The sequence below is a fragment of the Schistocerca serialis genome, chromosome 1 (genome assembly GCF_023864345.2).
Source record: "Schistocerca serialis cubense isolate TAMUIC-IGC-003099 chromosome 1, iqSchSeri2.2, whole genome shotgun sequence".
Classification (NCBI taxonomy): domain Eukaryota; kingdom Metazoa; phylum Arthropoda; class Insecta; order Orthoptera; family Acrididae; genus Schistocerca; species Schistocerca serialis.
In genome coordinates this window covers 917,827,450-917,843,743 of record NC_064638.1, presented here as the reverse complement: position 1 = coordinate 917,843,743, position 16,294 = coordinate 917,827,450, and the positions used below count along the sequence as shown (strand labels likewise).

The 16,294-nt window shown below is 39.7% G+C and overlaps 1 protein-coding gene across 7 annotated transcripts in view; it reads left to right on the top strand.

Moving 5' to 3' along the window:
* The window catches only part of LOC126412234 (kinesin-like protein Klp61F), a 298,109-nt gene that overhangs the window by 44,645 nt on the left and 237,170 nt on the right, over positions 1 to 16,294 (top strand). For all 7 annotated transcript variants that reach the window (XM_050081728.1, XM_050081745.1, XM_050081762.1 and 4 more), the window contains one exon: positions 12,383 to 12,568. In XM_050081728.1, coding sequence (XP_049937685.1) covers positions 12,383 to 12,568 — 186 coding nt within the window. The remainder of the gene's footprint in view (positions 1 to 12,382; positions 12,569 to 16,294) is intronic.

The window sequence follows — 16,294 nt, the reverse complement described above, 5'->3', positions numbered from 1 at the left end:
TGGATTTGACCTGCCACCAATTTTCAAAACTCTCCAAAAGTGCGAATTGTTCAGGGAAAGTTTCCTGATTTTTATGAAATCTGCGACTGGCTTCGCACCGCTTATCGGTGCATCCTCAGGCAATATACGCTATTTATAACATAATAATGTTGAACATTGCCCTGTAGCCACTCCCCACCATTCACGTCCAATATACCGTCATCAGGTGAAAGCGGAAGTTAAAATTTAAAAACCTTCTTTAAAAAAAATTTTTAAACAATGGGAGCGGCAATGACCGTGCAAGTTGAGAGGAGCCACGCGGCAGTGGACACAGCCTGCCACAATTGTAGTGGTTTTCTCCACCAATTGATTGAGCTATGACATCTTTTAAACACTTCCCCTGCTTTCTGCCTTTCAGGAGACTTGGTTTCCAGCAACGCGTACCCTGGCCCTTCGTGGATGCTAGAGTTATTAGAAGAATTGTGCTACGTATGACACTGTGTTGGGTGGAGTTTGCACATATGTTCTAAACACTCTGTATGGCGAACTTGTGCCTTTTAATACACCTTTGGAGGCAGTGGCTGTTCAGATAAGGGCATTGCAGTTTATTATTATGTGAAATGTTTACCACCGTCCCGTTGGTGATATGTCTCAGAGCGTATTGGTTAAAAAACAGTCTTGGTTGCAATTCTAGTTTTTTATTTTTCAGAAGTGTGAATTGTTCAGGGAAAGTTTCCTGGAGTGGCGTATGTTCCACCTTTGTGCCTTTCCATCTTTGCATCCTTCCCTTTAATTAGGTAATACACGCAAAACCAAGCACGGTAGCCATCCCGTTGTGTGTGTGTGTGTGTGTGTGTGTGTGTGTGTGTGTGTGTGTGGAGGGGGGGGGGGGGGATCAACTAGTACCTGCATGGTGGTAGCCCCTGACCACACAAGGATCATAAGGCATTTCGCCTTATTTAGGCATCTTTAGGTTATCTTTTCTAGATGGACTTGGAGACACCAAGATCTGCATAACGTGTTCCCGTTCACGGGAGCGAGTAACAGAACTGATTCTGTTACTCGCTCCTGTGAACGGGAACGCGTTATGCGGATCTTGGTGTCTCCGGGTCCATCTAGAAAAGATAACCTGAAGATGCCTAAATAAGGTGAAACACGTCGTTGAAAAATAAAAAACTAAAATTGCAACCAAGACTGTTTTTTAATTAATACTGTTAAGCACTGGTTTACTATATGCCACATATGGATTAGAAGAATTTCAGAGCGTATTATTGCATTGGTTTCTCAGCTCCCCACACCTTTCCTATCTTGGGTGACTTCAATGCCCATAATCCTTTTTGGAGTGGAACCATGATCACTGGCTGTGGTAAAGACCTCAAAAACTTACTGGCACAACTTAACCTTTGCCTCTTGAATACTGTTACCCCCACACTCTTTGTTGTGGCGCATGGAACTTTCTTGGCCATTGACCTTTCCATTTTTAGCCCTTGTCTTCTCCCACCCATCCACTGGAGAGTCCATGATGACCTGTGTGGTACTGACCATTTCCCAGTCTCCCTGTCCCTCCCTTAGCATGCCGTGGATGCCTGCCCAGATGGGCTTTCAACAGTGCTGACTGGGGTGCTTTTGTTTCTGCTGTCGCCCTTGGCTTCCTGCAGCCTGGAAATGTTGATAGGTAGTCCAGATTACAACTACAGCCATTCTTTCGTCAGCTGAGTTGCTGATCCCTATTCCTCGGGCCTGCCCCGATCAAAGACAGTACAGAGTCCATTAGAGATCGTAGGCGGGCTCTCCAATGCCATAAACAGCACCCAACAACGGAGCATCTCATTGCCTTTAAGCGGCTCCTTCGCCCTTAATAAAACGACAGAAGAGAGAATGCTGAGAATGGTACTTTTCAACCCTTGGACTTGAGCCTCAGCACGTAAGGATTATCAACTTGTCTTTCATGTTCTAAAACAGTGGGTGGAGTGAAAGCAATTATCTTTTACTGCACACGACCTGGAGCCATATAGTACTCCATTCAGCGAATGAGAATTTGTCGGTGTCCTGATACAACTCAAGGGCCGAATTGCATCCATAACTTAATAATAAAGACCTTACCGGTGGATTGCCAGCATTATATCCTTGTATCTTTAACTGCTTCTGAATGAGGGTGCATTCCTGCTGCAATGGCGAGAAAGCATCATTGTTCCAGTGCTGAAATGGGTAACCACTCACTAGAGGTGGACAGTTATTGCCTAATAAGTCTCACCAATGTTCTCTGTAAGTTGCTTGAATGCGTGGTGAGCTGGTGGCTGTGTTGGCTCCTTGAGTCTTAGGATCTTCTGGCTCCATCCAGTATGTTTTTTTCTAAGGCTGTTCCACTTCTGATAATCTGCTTCACCTGGAAATTGCCGTCTGAACAGCTTTTGCCCGACATCAGTACCTTATAGCTGTCTTCTTCAATCCTACAAAAGGCTTGCGACACTACATCGTTGCTTCCTTACACGAGTGGGGTCTCTGGGGTCTGCTCCTGAATTTTTATCCAGAACTTCCTGTCGCACCGTATTTTCCAGGTTCGAGTTGTGGTTCCCACAGTACACACCCCCCCCCACCCCCCCCCCCCACCCCCTCCCTCATATCAACCGTAGGGCTCTGTACTGAGTGTCCCTCTTCATCAATGGTCTACCAGCTGCTGTGGGGCTGTCAATATCACCCTCCTTGTGTGCTGAAGACTTTTTCCTCTACTGTTGCTCCTCTAATGTGAGTGTTGGTGAATGTCGACTGCAAGGTGCCATATGAATAGTGCAGGCATGGTCCCTCACCCATGGCTTGTGGTTTTCAGTTGCCAAGACTTGTGTCATGCATTTCTGTCAACGTACTGTTCACCCACAACCATAACCGTACCTCAACGTTCAACTACTCAATGTGGTGGAGACTTAGTACCTTTTAGGACTAGTCTTCGATTTTTGGTTGATGTGGATTTCTCATCTTTGCCAGCCTAATAGAAGGTGCTGGCTGCGCCTTAATACACTTTGCTGCCTGCACCTTAATACACTCTGCTGCCTGAGTAACACCAGCTGGGGTGAAGTTTGTGCTACCCTTCTGGAGCTTTACAAAGTCCTGATACAATCCTTTCTTGATTATGGGAGTTTGGCATATAGTTAGGCATCTCCCTCAGCATTGTGGATACTGGATCTGATACACCACTGTGGGGTTTGACTTGTGTCAGAAGCCTTTCGAACCAGCCCTGTGAATAGCTTACTCATGGATCCATTGCGGATCTGGTGCCAACAACAGCTTATCAGTTATGCTACCCACATTCATAGCTCTCCTAAGTATCTAAATTACCATCTTCTCTTTCCACTGCGGAGTTGGTAATGATGTCTCATATTCTTGAGCACATCTGTTCCTGCACTGGTGGGGTCCTTTCTCATCTTCAGTGACTCCTTGAGCAGTTTACAAGCTTCCAACCAGTATGAACCTCACCATACCTTAATCATTGCCATGCAAGATTTCATCTTGAACAATGTGGAGGCTAAGTGACCTTCGGCTGGACCTCGGGCCACATCAGAATCCCGGGGAATGAACTGGCTGATAGCGTAGCTGAACTGGTTACCAGTAAACTTGACTCTTCAGGCCAGTATTCCGGAAACAGACATCCGATTGGGAGCACGCTGTCAAGTTTTAGGAATCTGGAATATGGACTGGCTCACTCTGACTTTGCCAAACAAACTGTGGCTGATAAAGGAGATGACAAATCTGTGAGAGTATCAGCATTCCAATGGATATGCTATGCATCTATGAAGAATATATTCTGCTTATACTTTAATTTCACATTTCAGCAAGACATTCTGAGCAGTTTTGTCACCATTTTCATGGATGTCAAACTGATTTTGGTCTACTGACTTTGATACCATCTGTATGACTAAAGAAATTATGTGTTTAACAATGATGGAAATTCCTAACTGGATTAATATGTAAAACAAAGAAAAGGCAACCACTCACCTATTGTTGATTGACGTATGGAGCCTAGAAATGTGCAACACAAAACTGTATTTGCACTAGCTTTTGAGCTCTTTCTCTTTCTCTAATAGATATTTCTCTGGCAGTAATGTGCACTCACTAGTGCGCGTTTTTTTTTTTTTTTTTGGGTGTGCATGTGTGTGTGTGTGTGTGTGTGTAGGGTTCAGTTAGTTTTTATATTACCTCGTCACTGATCTCCAGTTCCTAGCAGTCTTTGAACTCGTGACTCATTGTTATACTGTTTTATGTCTGTTGAAGAATGCTATTTATATCCAGAACCAGAACTCAACATCTCTGATTTGTGTGAAGGCTTTTATTATGCCTTTTACTACAAGTGTGATCTGAACTTAATCAATTCGGTACACCTTTTGTGAACCAACTCCATGCTTGCCAAGCAAAAAACGAAGAGTCTATACATTAGCATTTACATTGTTATTATTATTATTATTATTATTATTATTATTATTAATATTATTATTATTAATCTGATGGTCATTGGTATTCTATGATATCATGTTTCGTGCACAAGATTCTTTGCCAACACTGATCATTCTGTGCATCGTGAGGCCAATCATCACTTTAATGTTTCTTGGGAGACAGGGGACACACTAAGCTAAGCACATGTGGAATACCTATAATTAAAAGAGAGAGAGAGAGAGAGAGAGAGAGACCTGCTCCTTGGCTAGTCGTCCCACTAAATAATTAAACTTTTAACCTGTGTACAATTTTTGTAGACAAACAAATGAACAGATCTTCTACTAATAACGCCTGTTCATTTATATTTAAAATTGACACAAAATTTCCCATCATTCAACGAAATCATTTATTTTCATGAACTTTGGTCACACGTCACCTGGGAAATCTCGTATCATCACTGTGTGTGTGTGTGTGTGTGTGTGTGTGTGTGTGTGTGTGTGTGTGCACGCACTTATACTAGAGAAAGCTTCTATAAACACTAGTTTCTGTTGTGTATTTCTTTGCACCACACATTAGTCAGCCATATGCGAGTGGTTGCCTTTCCTTTATTTTGCGAAATGATGCCATAAACGTGTAGTTGCTGCACAGATTAAAGTGTATAAAAGCAACTATAATGTTGTAGCCACATAAACGAACACCATACTACAGATTTTGTACAAAGTGCAATTCTAAGCCTCCTCTCTAGAATGATCACAGACAGCAACAAAATGGACATCACTGCAATGATTTCGATTGTGAAAGTGGAAATATTGTGCTCAAGCAAACCTGACAGCAATGAGAATAAATTTTAATAGCAAATTTGCTCAAAAGTAGCAAATGATATGTTTTAGTCAAGTATACCTGGACCAGCCAAGCCAGGCACTCATGTAAAGAGTGTATGTGGAACCAAGCAAGAAAACTCCCATTTATCAGTGCTTAACAACACTGAAATAGATCTGAGTACATATATAAACAATGTAGTGAGTTTTACTCAACAATTGCATTAATGTAGTTTCTCTTGAAATAATGTTATCAGTAGATCATATTCTTATGCTTTATATACTCATGTCAGACTCATGAACTACTCTTGTAAATACTCTTGTACTTGCTTAATTTGACAATCCTACTGAGAAAAAAAATGACCGATTTTGTAAAATGTGAGAAATTGTTTTCATATACATTTACATGACAGCTCCTGGCAATCACTGTTTGCCTCTACACAAATAAAATGTGCGCAACCATGATTCAGCAGCCATACAGACAAGGTCATGATGAGTTTAGTACTTATCAAGTTCAGGCCAATAGAAACCATCATCTTTTCTGACTGCGATGAATATGACTGATGAAAATTATTATGAAAGACTCTGTAGTACAGATGGATGTGTTAATAGTCCTCAACATGCAATTTTTCTGTATGCCTTACACAATCCGCCCATGCCGAGATTGTGATGCTCTCAATCGCTGCGTGCATAAGGCTCTCAACCTGTGCAATTTTAGAAGTATTCCTCTTCTCTGTGAAGTAGGGTTTCAGTTGCGTCCATCTCATCTCGATTGGGTTTTAATGGCAATGATATGGTGGCAATTTAATTACTTGGTGCCCACGTTGTTAAGCAATGTCGTCTGTATCATAGATACGGTATGCTGGTTTATTTGTGCTGGCAACCAGCATCAATTCCGCTCTGGTTTGTAACAGATTTTGAGGGATACTATTGCTTAATAACCAAGTAATAATATTGGATTTCTTGGTATATGTATTAGGGCTTTGTTGAGTTGCACTGAGTGGACACTGGCATTGTCCATCACAATAACTGAATTTGAGTGGAAGTATGATAATAACTGTTTTGTAAACCATTGTTGAAATACAGCATATGTCGCGTCAGTGCAGAACTCTTAGACTTTGAAGCCTTAAATATTTATTTACTATCAGGAATAAATCATGTGTCCACTGATGCTGCATGTACAGTTGTAAGAAGACTATATATACCTATTGGAACCAACAGGCCTATCATTCGCTTTCCGGCACTTTGCCCTAGCATGGTTCTGGTTCACATAAGTTTCATTAATATAATAAATGCGAGATGTTCCACTGTCTCAAGTCTCCTGCATTTTTGTTATAAATACTGTCCTAGCAGTCACAGCAACACTTCTCTTCATAAGAAATTTTCTCCCATTGCTTATCTTCAATATGCTTAGCATTGTCCATTGATTGCTGCTAAAATCAAAGTTCTCAGTTGGGTATTAATGCCTTGAATACTCTTAACGCTTTGGACGACTTAAAGTGGTGAAATATGTGTGAAAACTTCCACTTCTTTAACAATATGACCTACTTGAGATGGTCAGCCGACTTTCCTTGCTGGTTAGCTTGCTGCTGCAACCTCTTTTCCTCTTTGTCTCTGAAGTATATTTGCTAGGAATAGGAATTTCTCAAGACTCTTTCTGCTTGTAAAATTAAGCAGATGTATACAGTTTCTTTTGCTTCACTTAACGATGTATATTTAAACATCAGACTTTTGCAAATCTCATTCACCACCTAAACAAATGCTGTCAAGTAAGTCTCCTCGTGTATCCAAAGGTTAGAAACAAAGTTCATTTACACATATGAGAAAGTTGGCTTAAAACCCAAGTCCATTCTCATCCTGAATTTGAATACATGTCTTATCCTTTCCAAGTCCAAGACGAGCATTAATTAACAATATTTCAGCTGTTCTTCTTTGTTTCACTACAATAGTCAAAGTTATAAAACAGCACAGAATACATAAACACTCCTTGTTCTTTCACTACGGCTTCCGTGGTGCGACCGGCAAACACTTGTCGGTGCTGTTTGATCGCTGAGTCTACAGTTGTCTCGTGATAAACTTCAAACCTGCTCACACAGACAGGTGATGCGCAGTAAATAGGGTTCCTTTCTCCCACTCACAACTAAAATATTGGGTGTTTGAGACGGTGGAAGGCAGAGTGGTTCTAGAATTTACACAGAAATTCTTGAAGCACTACAATACAAATGGAATATTGTATGATGCAAAAAAACCTTGGAAAAATTATCAAAGTCGCCTACCACCTTCTTATGATTGCATCACATTCCTGGCAGTTTAAAAGATACTGATCCAGTGGCTTTGATAGATGCAGTCACTTCACTGGGAATACACTGTACAGTTCTCAGTCACACATCATGCACCTCTGCCTCTCTTGCCTGGCTATTGGTAACATTTTGGCGAGCACCACTTGGCCACAAGTCATCTTGTTCAGACTGTCTTTTTCGAAGAGTTATACACTTGGGGCACTATAGCTCTTGCTTGCTTGTCTATGTCTGGGCACCTTTCTGATCCATCAACCTTAACAAATACTTTGCAAACAATTTAGCCTTTAATACAGTAGAATATTAAACAGTTCCATTCTATAGCTTTATTAAGCCCACAACACATCTGACCTCCAAAATGATCTGTCACTCTAATACTATTGAACCGATGACACATTTTACCTTAAATTTCCTGTACTTCATGTCTGTGGTCACAAATTTTTTGTCATCAGACTACTGGTTTCGGCCAGACCAAAACTGGTAGTCTGATGACAAAAAATTTGTGGCCATAGATATGAAGTAAAGGAAATTTATTCTATATTCAGGTCACTGTTCAATTTGTGACCAAGTCGCAGCTTGTGAGATTATTTACCTTAATTATTTTCTTGTTTTGTTTTCCTTTCCTGATTTTTTCATGATGCTGTGGACATGCTATGCAGTGCCATCAACGCTTGCCATATTGCTTCTCCATCTGCAGAGGGTCAAGGGCTGGAGGAGAGCTTTGAAGTATTCAAATTATGTAAAGGTCTTTTAAAAACTCTTCTGTATTTTGTTGTTCTGATACAACAAATACAACAATGGGTGAACAGAACTCGCATCTGTACATCGGAACAATTTCTCTGTGCCCTCTTACAACAGAAGAAAATGACATTCCTCTTCAGCTTCTTTCAACTGTTTCTGGGCGTTGTCATTGTTCGCAGCTTTTCTTGTTCTCTGCCTTTCAAACCACTGTCAAGCCTTGATGCCAAAGCATAAACGACCCCTTCACAGCAGGTGGACACACCCAATCGCTGTTATGGTGGTGATGTTCTGTGCTCGTGCATCTTGCCCTGACTCTGTGCCGAGTTCAAAGTTCTCTATGTGTGAACTACCTAAACAATGTTTTCACATGAACATCTTTCATCTGATTGTGAGGAAGAGGTGTAACAATATGTACATGGAGAAGACCTAACCACTACACATTCAAAGTACACTCAGCAATGCGTGAAACTTGCTCAGATGATTGAATGACGCTGTTGGCTGGAGCGTCATGTGGTACATTGTCTCTTGCTACTACGCATTGCTCCACCACCCACCTTCTTACCTGCACACCTCTATAACACCTGGGAGGACAGTTGTTTACTCGACCATGCAGGATCGTACAGCCACATCACGTACCAGGAGCCAGGAGACTGTCTTGGTTTGTACTATATAAGTATCCACACACAGGGTGCGATGATTTGTGGAGCACCATGGATTGTTAGCACTGCGACTTGATGCGACAGCAGAGGGTGTTGACAGTGGTGCTCCCAATGACAACACTGGACACACGAATTGTACCATGTCTTCCAGATTGCATTAGTTGTTACATGATCTCAGCACCTGGCCTGATGGTAAACAATAAATAAAATAAAAAAATAAATAAAAGGTGTGCCACTGGTTACACAACACAATCAGCTATGGCTCGCGTAGTTGGTAATATGGACAACAGGCATTATTTCTGTTAAATTCCATGAGTTTGTCCTATCTTAAAGTTCTTTGTGACACATTTCTAGAAAGTAACACAAGACTACTGTTGCATGTGCTGTCCTGACCTCCCTTGAAACAGAGGATGTTCGACTACTACTTTGGACAGCTCTAACCCATTGAAAACATATGGCCATCGATTGCCAAAGAGATTGGCACACCACTATTTAACAGCCACTATGCTTGCTAAACTCTAGTATAGAGTTAAAGCAGCATGGAATGATATACATGTAGTCAAAGCAACATGTTTCTTGCCACATACGTCTCGTGAAGTACATTTTGCTTAAGTGGAAGAAATTAGATCTCATCTGGAACTTAATCACTGGACTTTCATCCTATTTAACATTTGTGCATGGAAGAAGGTAGAGGTAAGTGATAGTGGTACATGAAATATTCTTACCATGCACCATGAGGTGAAGTCACCATACGTGCAACCAACCTCAGTTAGTCAGTGCCCAACCCAGTTAAAGCATCTGTTTCTGTCAAAGGTACCAAATTTTGCTCCTTGTATATCCAAATTTCATCCACAAGCTTAATCATGTATTCTACTACTATACTGTACACACACAGTAATAAACATTTCATTATTTGATGTGCTTTCTAGTGTTGCAAAGTTAATGACATGTAGTGTAGTATGGAAACAGAGGTTGAAACACAGAGGGCCAAACAATGAATTAAGTTTACAAGTTTGTTTCACTGGAGTTACATACAAATGCTTAAATTAAAGTTTGTGAGATAGTATACTGTAGTTGCTCAACAGAGGAAAGGTGACCGGATCTGATGGGACTCTTGCACAATTCTATACAGATTATGTGAAATAACTTTCTCTCTTCAAGCAGCAGTTTATATTAGATTGCTGTTGCAGTAAGTTATTGGCCACAGGCATGTGAATAAGCCTATAATGCCAACATCAGTATTTTGCAGAATTGTTGGGGACATTTTAGGCTGCTGTGTTATGCTCTTCTTTTATACTGAAAATTTGCTCTGCAAGAATCAGCAGGATTTTACAAAAACTGGTTTTATGAATTTAGCTTGTTGTGTTCGTCCATAAGATCCAGAAAACAGTAAACAACTGAAGTCAACTTCATTTTGCAATTATTGCTTTATGGAAAGCTTTCAATACAGTTATGCAGTGTTACCTGATGAGCAGTATAAGAGATTGTGGAATATCAGACAATTGTGATTCATTGGGCAACAAATAGAACTCAGGCACTTGGCTCTTATCAAGGGGAAATTGTTATAAGTGGAAATATACCACAAGGGAGTGCTCTGAGTGTGCCACTACCATGATATGTGTAAGGTACTGGTCTGATGGATAATGCTTGAAGCTCCATCAGGCTGTTTACGGGTAATGCTGTATAACTATCATGATATGTGTAAAGTACTGGTCTGATGGATAATGCCTGAAGCTCCATCAGGCTGTTTACGGGTAATGCTGTATACAGAGGGAAGTTGCAACAGCAAAATAATAGTAGGGAAATGTGACATTTTTGTTTAGGGACTAGCTGTTGACCTTTAACATAAACAAATTTAAAGTTGTATGTGCAATTAGCTGGAAAGACTTAGTAATGGTTTTCGACACAATTGATGATCAGTCAATAGGAATACAGTAGTCGTGACCATTTAATATCTAGGAGTATAGATTTGAAGCAATAGAAATGGAATGATCACATGAAACTAGTTGTAGATATGATAGATATTGGACACACAATTCTAAGAAAATGTAATCCGCCCACAAATAAAGTAGCTTACAAACCACTGTTTGACAGATCCTTGAATACTGCAGGTCATCCTACATCACTTAACTGACTGTATTAATAGAGGTAACGGAGAAGGTGGAAAGATCAGCAGCATGTGACATGATGAGTTTGGTTAATTAGTGGAACTGAATCATGTGGGCACTCATTCAAATCCAAAGGCAGCTGCTACAGTAACGACATTAAGCATCATGCAAAGATTTGCTCTTAAAATTTTGAAAATGTATATTTCTAAGAGAGTCAAGCATTTATTTCCTCTCACATAAAATTTGTGAAGTGACGATGATGATAAAATGGAAGAAATTAGATGTCATATGGAGGCTTATTGACAGTTTTTCATTGTATTTAATGTTTGTGGATAATGGTGCATGACACCAGACACCACGAGGTGACTTGTGGCATACAGGTTAAAACTGCAAATGAATCAAATTAACTAGCTAGAAAGAATAATCAAGCTGCTGTTGTGTACACCAGCAAACAGATAAATAAAAACTGATTAATTAAATTTGTATTAAGAATTGGAAAAAAATTGAATAGACTGAATACAGGTTTAATTCCATTAAGTTGTGCTACTTGGAACCAAGGATTGGAATTTTGATGTAGAAAAATAATATGTGCTACATCAAGAAATACATTTTGAAATATATTTGTCTTTCAAAACCACAGATTGAATGAAGGATTGCCTGGTATTGAAGTAAAATTTCTGCTGAATTTTAACTTTTTGACATATGGATACAGATTTCTATTTTTCCATTCCTTCATAAAATGTGGAGTATCCCGCTGACCATCACATATCTTGCTCGATACTGTCTGTTAATGTTGCAAGGGTGATGTGTGATCAAAGTACAGTTGATAATATGACAGGTAGTGTAACTATGACATTTTTCTTTAACATGATATCCTAATCATCAATTTTTGCTTTTACTGCGAACTGCATATGTTTGTGCCTGTGCTCACACTTTGGAAGTGGGGAAAACATTATGTTCACTAGAAACAAAGCAAATTGTCATTGCTGGCACAAGCAATGTAGTTTTGGTATGCCATAACTGGTCATCCCAGAAGCAGTATAACACCTTAACATACAGTGTTAGTTAATATAGTACTTATAGCTATACAAACTCTTTCTAAAGAATTTTAAATATGTTAATAATGTTATGAAAATTTGTGATGAGAATATTTGTTTCAGATATGCTTTTTCACATTTTATGCCACCAGACATGCATAGATTTTGTAAAGAGCTTTGTAGTAACTACAGTGAAGTGATTTTTCTTCTCTCGCTTGCCATATTGTTTTGGTATTCATACAGCATAAACTGTTTGTGGCTGAAGAACCTGGTTACAATAGTTATTGCTTCATTGATCAGGAACTTCCTTTGTTTCAGGTTGTTATTATAGGAGAGCGTGGATTTTCTTTTGATCATGTATTTATCGAGGAAGGGCAGGAGACCATTTTTAATTTACTTATGACACCTGTCATAGAGAAGTTATTACAAGGTGTTAATTGTTCTGTTATTGCCTATGGACAAACAGGAACCGGAAAAACATACACAATGGGAACAGAACCACAGGTAAATACATGTGATGCTGTGTTTCCTGATTATCTATAGGCTGTTTGTTGCCAGTATTTAACAAAGTAAACCAGTTAAACTTTTATTATTTATTCTGTTCAGACTTATGTTACTTGATTGTAGTTACTTCATTAAAGTAACTCACTCAGAGTGGGATTAGCAGCAACATATGTCTTGAAACACAGGAAAATCAAATACTATGAAACATGGCCCCTAACTCATTTTGCAGACTGAACTGTGAAAGACTGATACCAATTATGAAACACAGAAACCATTGTGCACAGATCGAATTTTCTGTTTACAAATAGCTTTCTTAATAGCTAGAAGCATAAATGGATCATGTAGAATGTTGACATCCCAGCTAGGACATTGTTACATGATACACACATCATTAGCGAGAAAGAAGCTTCCAGGTCTGGGATAAACAAGATGGAAGTTGCATACCAACTCATTGAAGCTGTTTGTAACAAATGATTTATGTTGTGTAATGGTAAGCTCCAACACTGTCCTACTGGAGCCAGTGGAAATGATGCCTTTGATTCTTTCTTATGGCAATCCTCCACTGATCCATGTTTCCTTAATGAAATTCTTGGATTGGCTCACAGCTAGAGACCAGTCCTGTGGGGAAACTTTAACAATACATCTTTTGTCTGCCTTTGCACCTCTCTAAGGATAAACTTTTTGTTTTTTCTTGCCATATTACTTTTTACTTGAGGCTTGCATAAAGTCAAAATAAATGGAAATTGCACGGAAGATGCCTGGTTAAGCTGTGCCCTTTCACCATAATCAGTTTCCACAGAAACCAACTTGTTAATGCGGCTGCAAAGGAGGCTTGCTCCCTTACATGTCCTGCTCATTGCTCTGTTTCCCCTGCAAGCTGTTACCACATTATATGACCCAGAAGACCATGTTATGATGGGTGGCTCTGCGGTTAGCAGTGCAGAGCAATGAGCTGTGGTTGGTGAAATCTTCAATGGGACCAGCTCCTTCTGACTACGATGAACTGAAGAAGTAGCACTTACATGTCTCAGAGTGACACATGACTCTCTCTTACATCATGAGGCATCACCAATGTGTCAAAGGTGCAATATGTAGTTGTCAATATGGCGTATTTTAACTGATTGTTTTATATGACAACATGAGGGCAGATATATGTCTGCCACAGTATCTGCCGTCTATTTTAATTGATAATAAGGCAAGTATGGTTTGTGTCTTAATGTTTTGTGTGATGTCAGGACTCTTTCCCAAAATCGTAGTTTTGCGCTTTCAGTGTTCTGGCGTAAAAGTCAAGTGCTGGCCATGGTAAGGAATGGTAGTGCCGACTGTGAAGATGATGTCAGCCAATAGTATGCTGACCGATCCCTCTCTTGGATGAGACCAAGACAGCAGCGGCCTCTAGGTGAAGAGAACATAAGTGCCTTGGTGCCTGGCCACGGTCCAGCTGAAGACTAGCTGTTCTACGAGCTCTACAGCAGCGACTTAGGAACTGTATTGTTTCACTTGTATTAGGAGTTGTATGTGTCTGTCACCCATTGTGTGCGACACACCATTGTAAATTCTCAGAGTTAAGTATTGTCATTTATCTTGATTTGCTTGAATTGTTGTCTAGCGATCCGAGAAAGCAGGTTTCCTAGGCACCCCATATTCGACGAATAGGCAGGACACAACTTTTAGTGTGTCATCGAGTGGTTTGGTCACCAATTATATGGTTTGGTCACCCATTATATCCAGTAGTCACACAGCCACAGTAATCTGGCTCCATTTTAAATATATCTCTGTTGGTATTTTATACTTGTTTTTAAGTAGTTATTCTGCTGTGTTCTACCTAAATTTTATCGATAGCTTTGTATGAATCTTCTGATGCCAATTTTGTATTTTAAATGTTTCTTTGTTGTTACAGCTTTGTTTTAAAATGATTTTTAATTGGTTTTGCCCACCTATTTCATGCAAAGGCACTGATGACCTCATTGTTTAATCCCTTAAAACAATAATCACAACAAATAACATAGCCAGTTCATTGACTGGATAGCTTGTTTTTTTGGCTGTACAGGTTCAGTTAATGCTGACTTATGCATGCTAAGTTTAGCTTTCCGTGAGGCAACACTACCTGTCACACTCTCTCCCTCCCTAACGAAATCCTAAGGACTTTGTGTAACATGATTGATTGGTGTTGCAATTGCCCATTAATGTCTTTGAATTTGGGAGGGGCGGGGAAGTGTGTAGCAGAAAAATATTAAACCATTCCGTGAAAACTGGTCTTTTCTTCACATTGATTCTAATTCTCCTGCTACCTATTGATACATTTGCAGCCAACAAATGTGTTTTCAGATGACCTCTTTTCCAGCGGATCTTTTGTTGGGAAGTATCACACTGTTACAAAAACATGACTCATACAAAAACATTAGTTCACATCAGCAGCTGACTAATACTGCAATGCTTACTTCATATCATGAGATAAAGAACTTGGAAACAGCTGATGCTCAACAGCATGTGCTTCTGTTCAAAAATGGTTTGGCAGCAGGATGCTCTCTGTCAACCTAATGGTGGGGCAGAAGGGGAAGCTGGCTTGTAATTGTGATTTCTGTACAGGGACAAACTATCAAAAATCCCATGTTATTTTAATCACATTATTGATATTTGAACTTTTCTTCTTGCTGATGTTTTCCTGATATGCATTTAGATCCTGGGGCACTGGCTTGATGTCAGTTGTAAACTCCATTTCTCAAGGAGATTTGGAGGCCTGCTTTGGCTACGTGGGTTGACCTCATTTTGACTCCGTAGGTCTTTGCATAACTTCTCTGTTCTGCTCTTGAAGGTGTCTGAAATCTCGCTTCTGAATTTTACTTTGTCTCAATCAAGGCCTGTTGTGTAATTGCTCACTTTGTTGTCAAAGCATCTTTCTTTCAGGCTTTGGAATTGTGCATTTTGATCAGTAGGGTCTTAGGCCTTCTAGAAGTCAACAAAAATCACCACTAAATTTCTGTTTCTGAGCTTCAGATATGAAGGATCAGGGTGTGTATGCCCGGGGAAATCTGGGAAAAAACCCGAAAATTTTTTCGTCTGGAAGAAATGTGGAAATGTTTTAGAATTCCAGGAATTTTTCATTGTTTTGGTTTTCAGTTAACTTTTTGTAATGATACTCTAACAAAGAGTTTTACTTTAGCCCGCTACTGCAGAATACTACTGCAGCAATAAAATATAAATGAGAGATTAACACCAAAATAAAACTTCAGCTACAAAGAAAATGCATCATTGACAACAACAAAACACAGTGCACACAGAAGCATCTGCCAAAATCAAAATGTGTCACAGACTGCAATACTTCATGACAACAAACTGCTTTCAATGCGTTTTTCTTGTGGGCCTTGTTTCGATGAGCGTGATGTCACAATTGTTAACATTTCAAACAGGCAGTGGGAAAATATTGCGAATGGTGGTTTGAGAAGTGTTACTTTCAAAGTAAACTTCCTTTTAAGAAAGATGAATTATGCTACGTGTGAGAACGCGCGGTGAATTTCTTACATCACAGAGCGTTAGACTGTCATTTGAAATTTAACACTGAGGATCAGGCACTTAGAAAAATTTTGGGCCCAAAAGGCCAGCCATTTATGACATTACATAAAATTTTACTGTCGCATTTGTGTTTCATAACTTAAAGGACAACACACGCTAAAAAAGACGAAGTTTGAAGGTTAGGTTGTCATATTTCTTTTAATTCTTTCATAT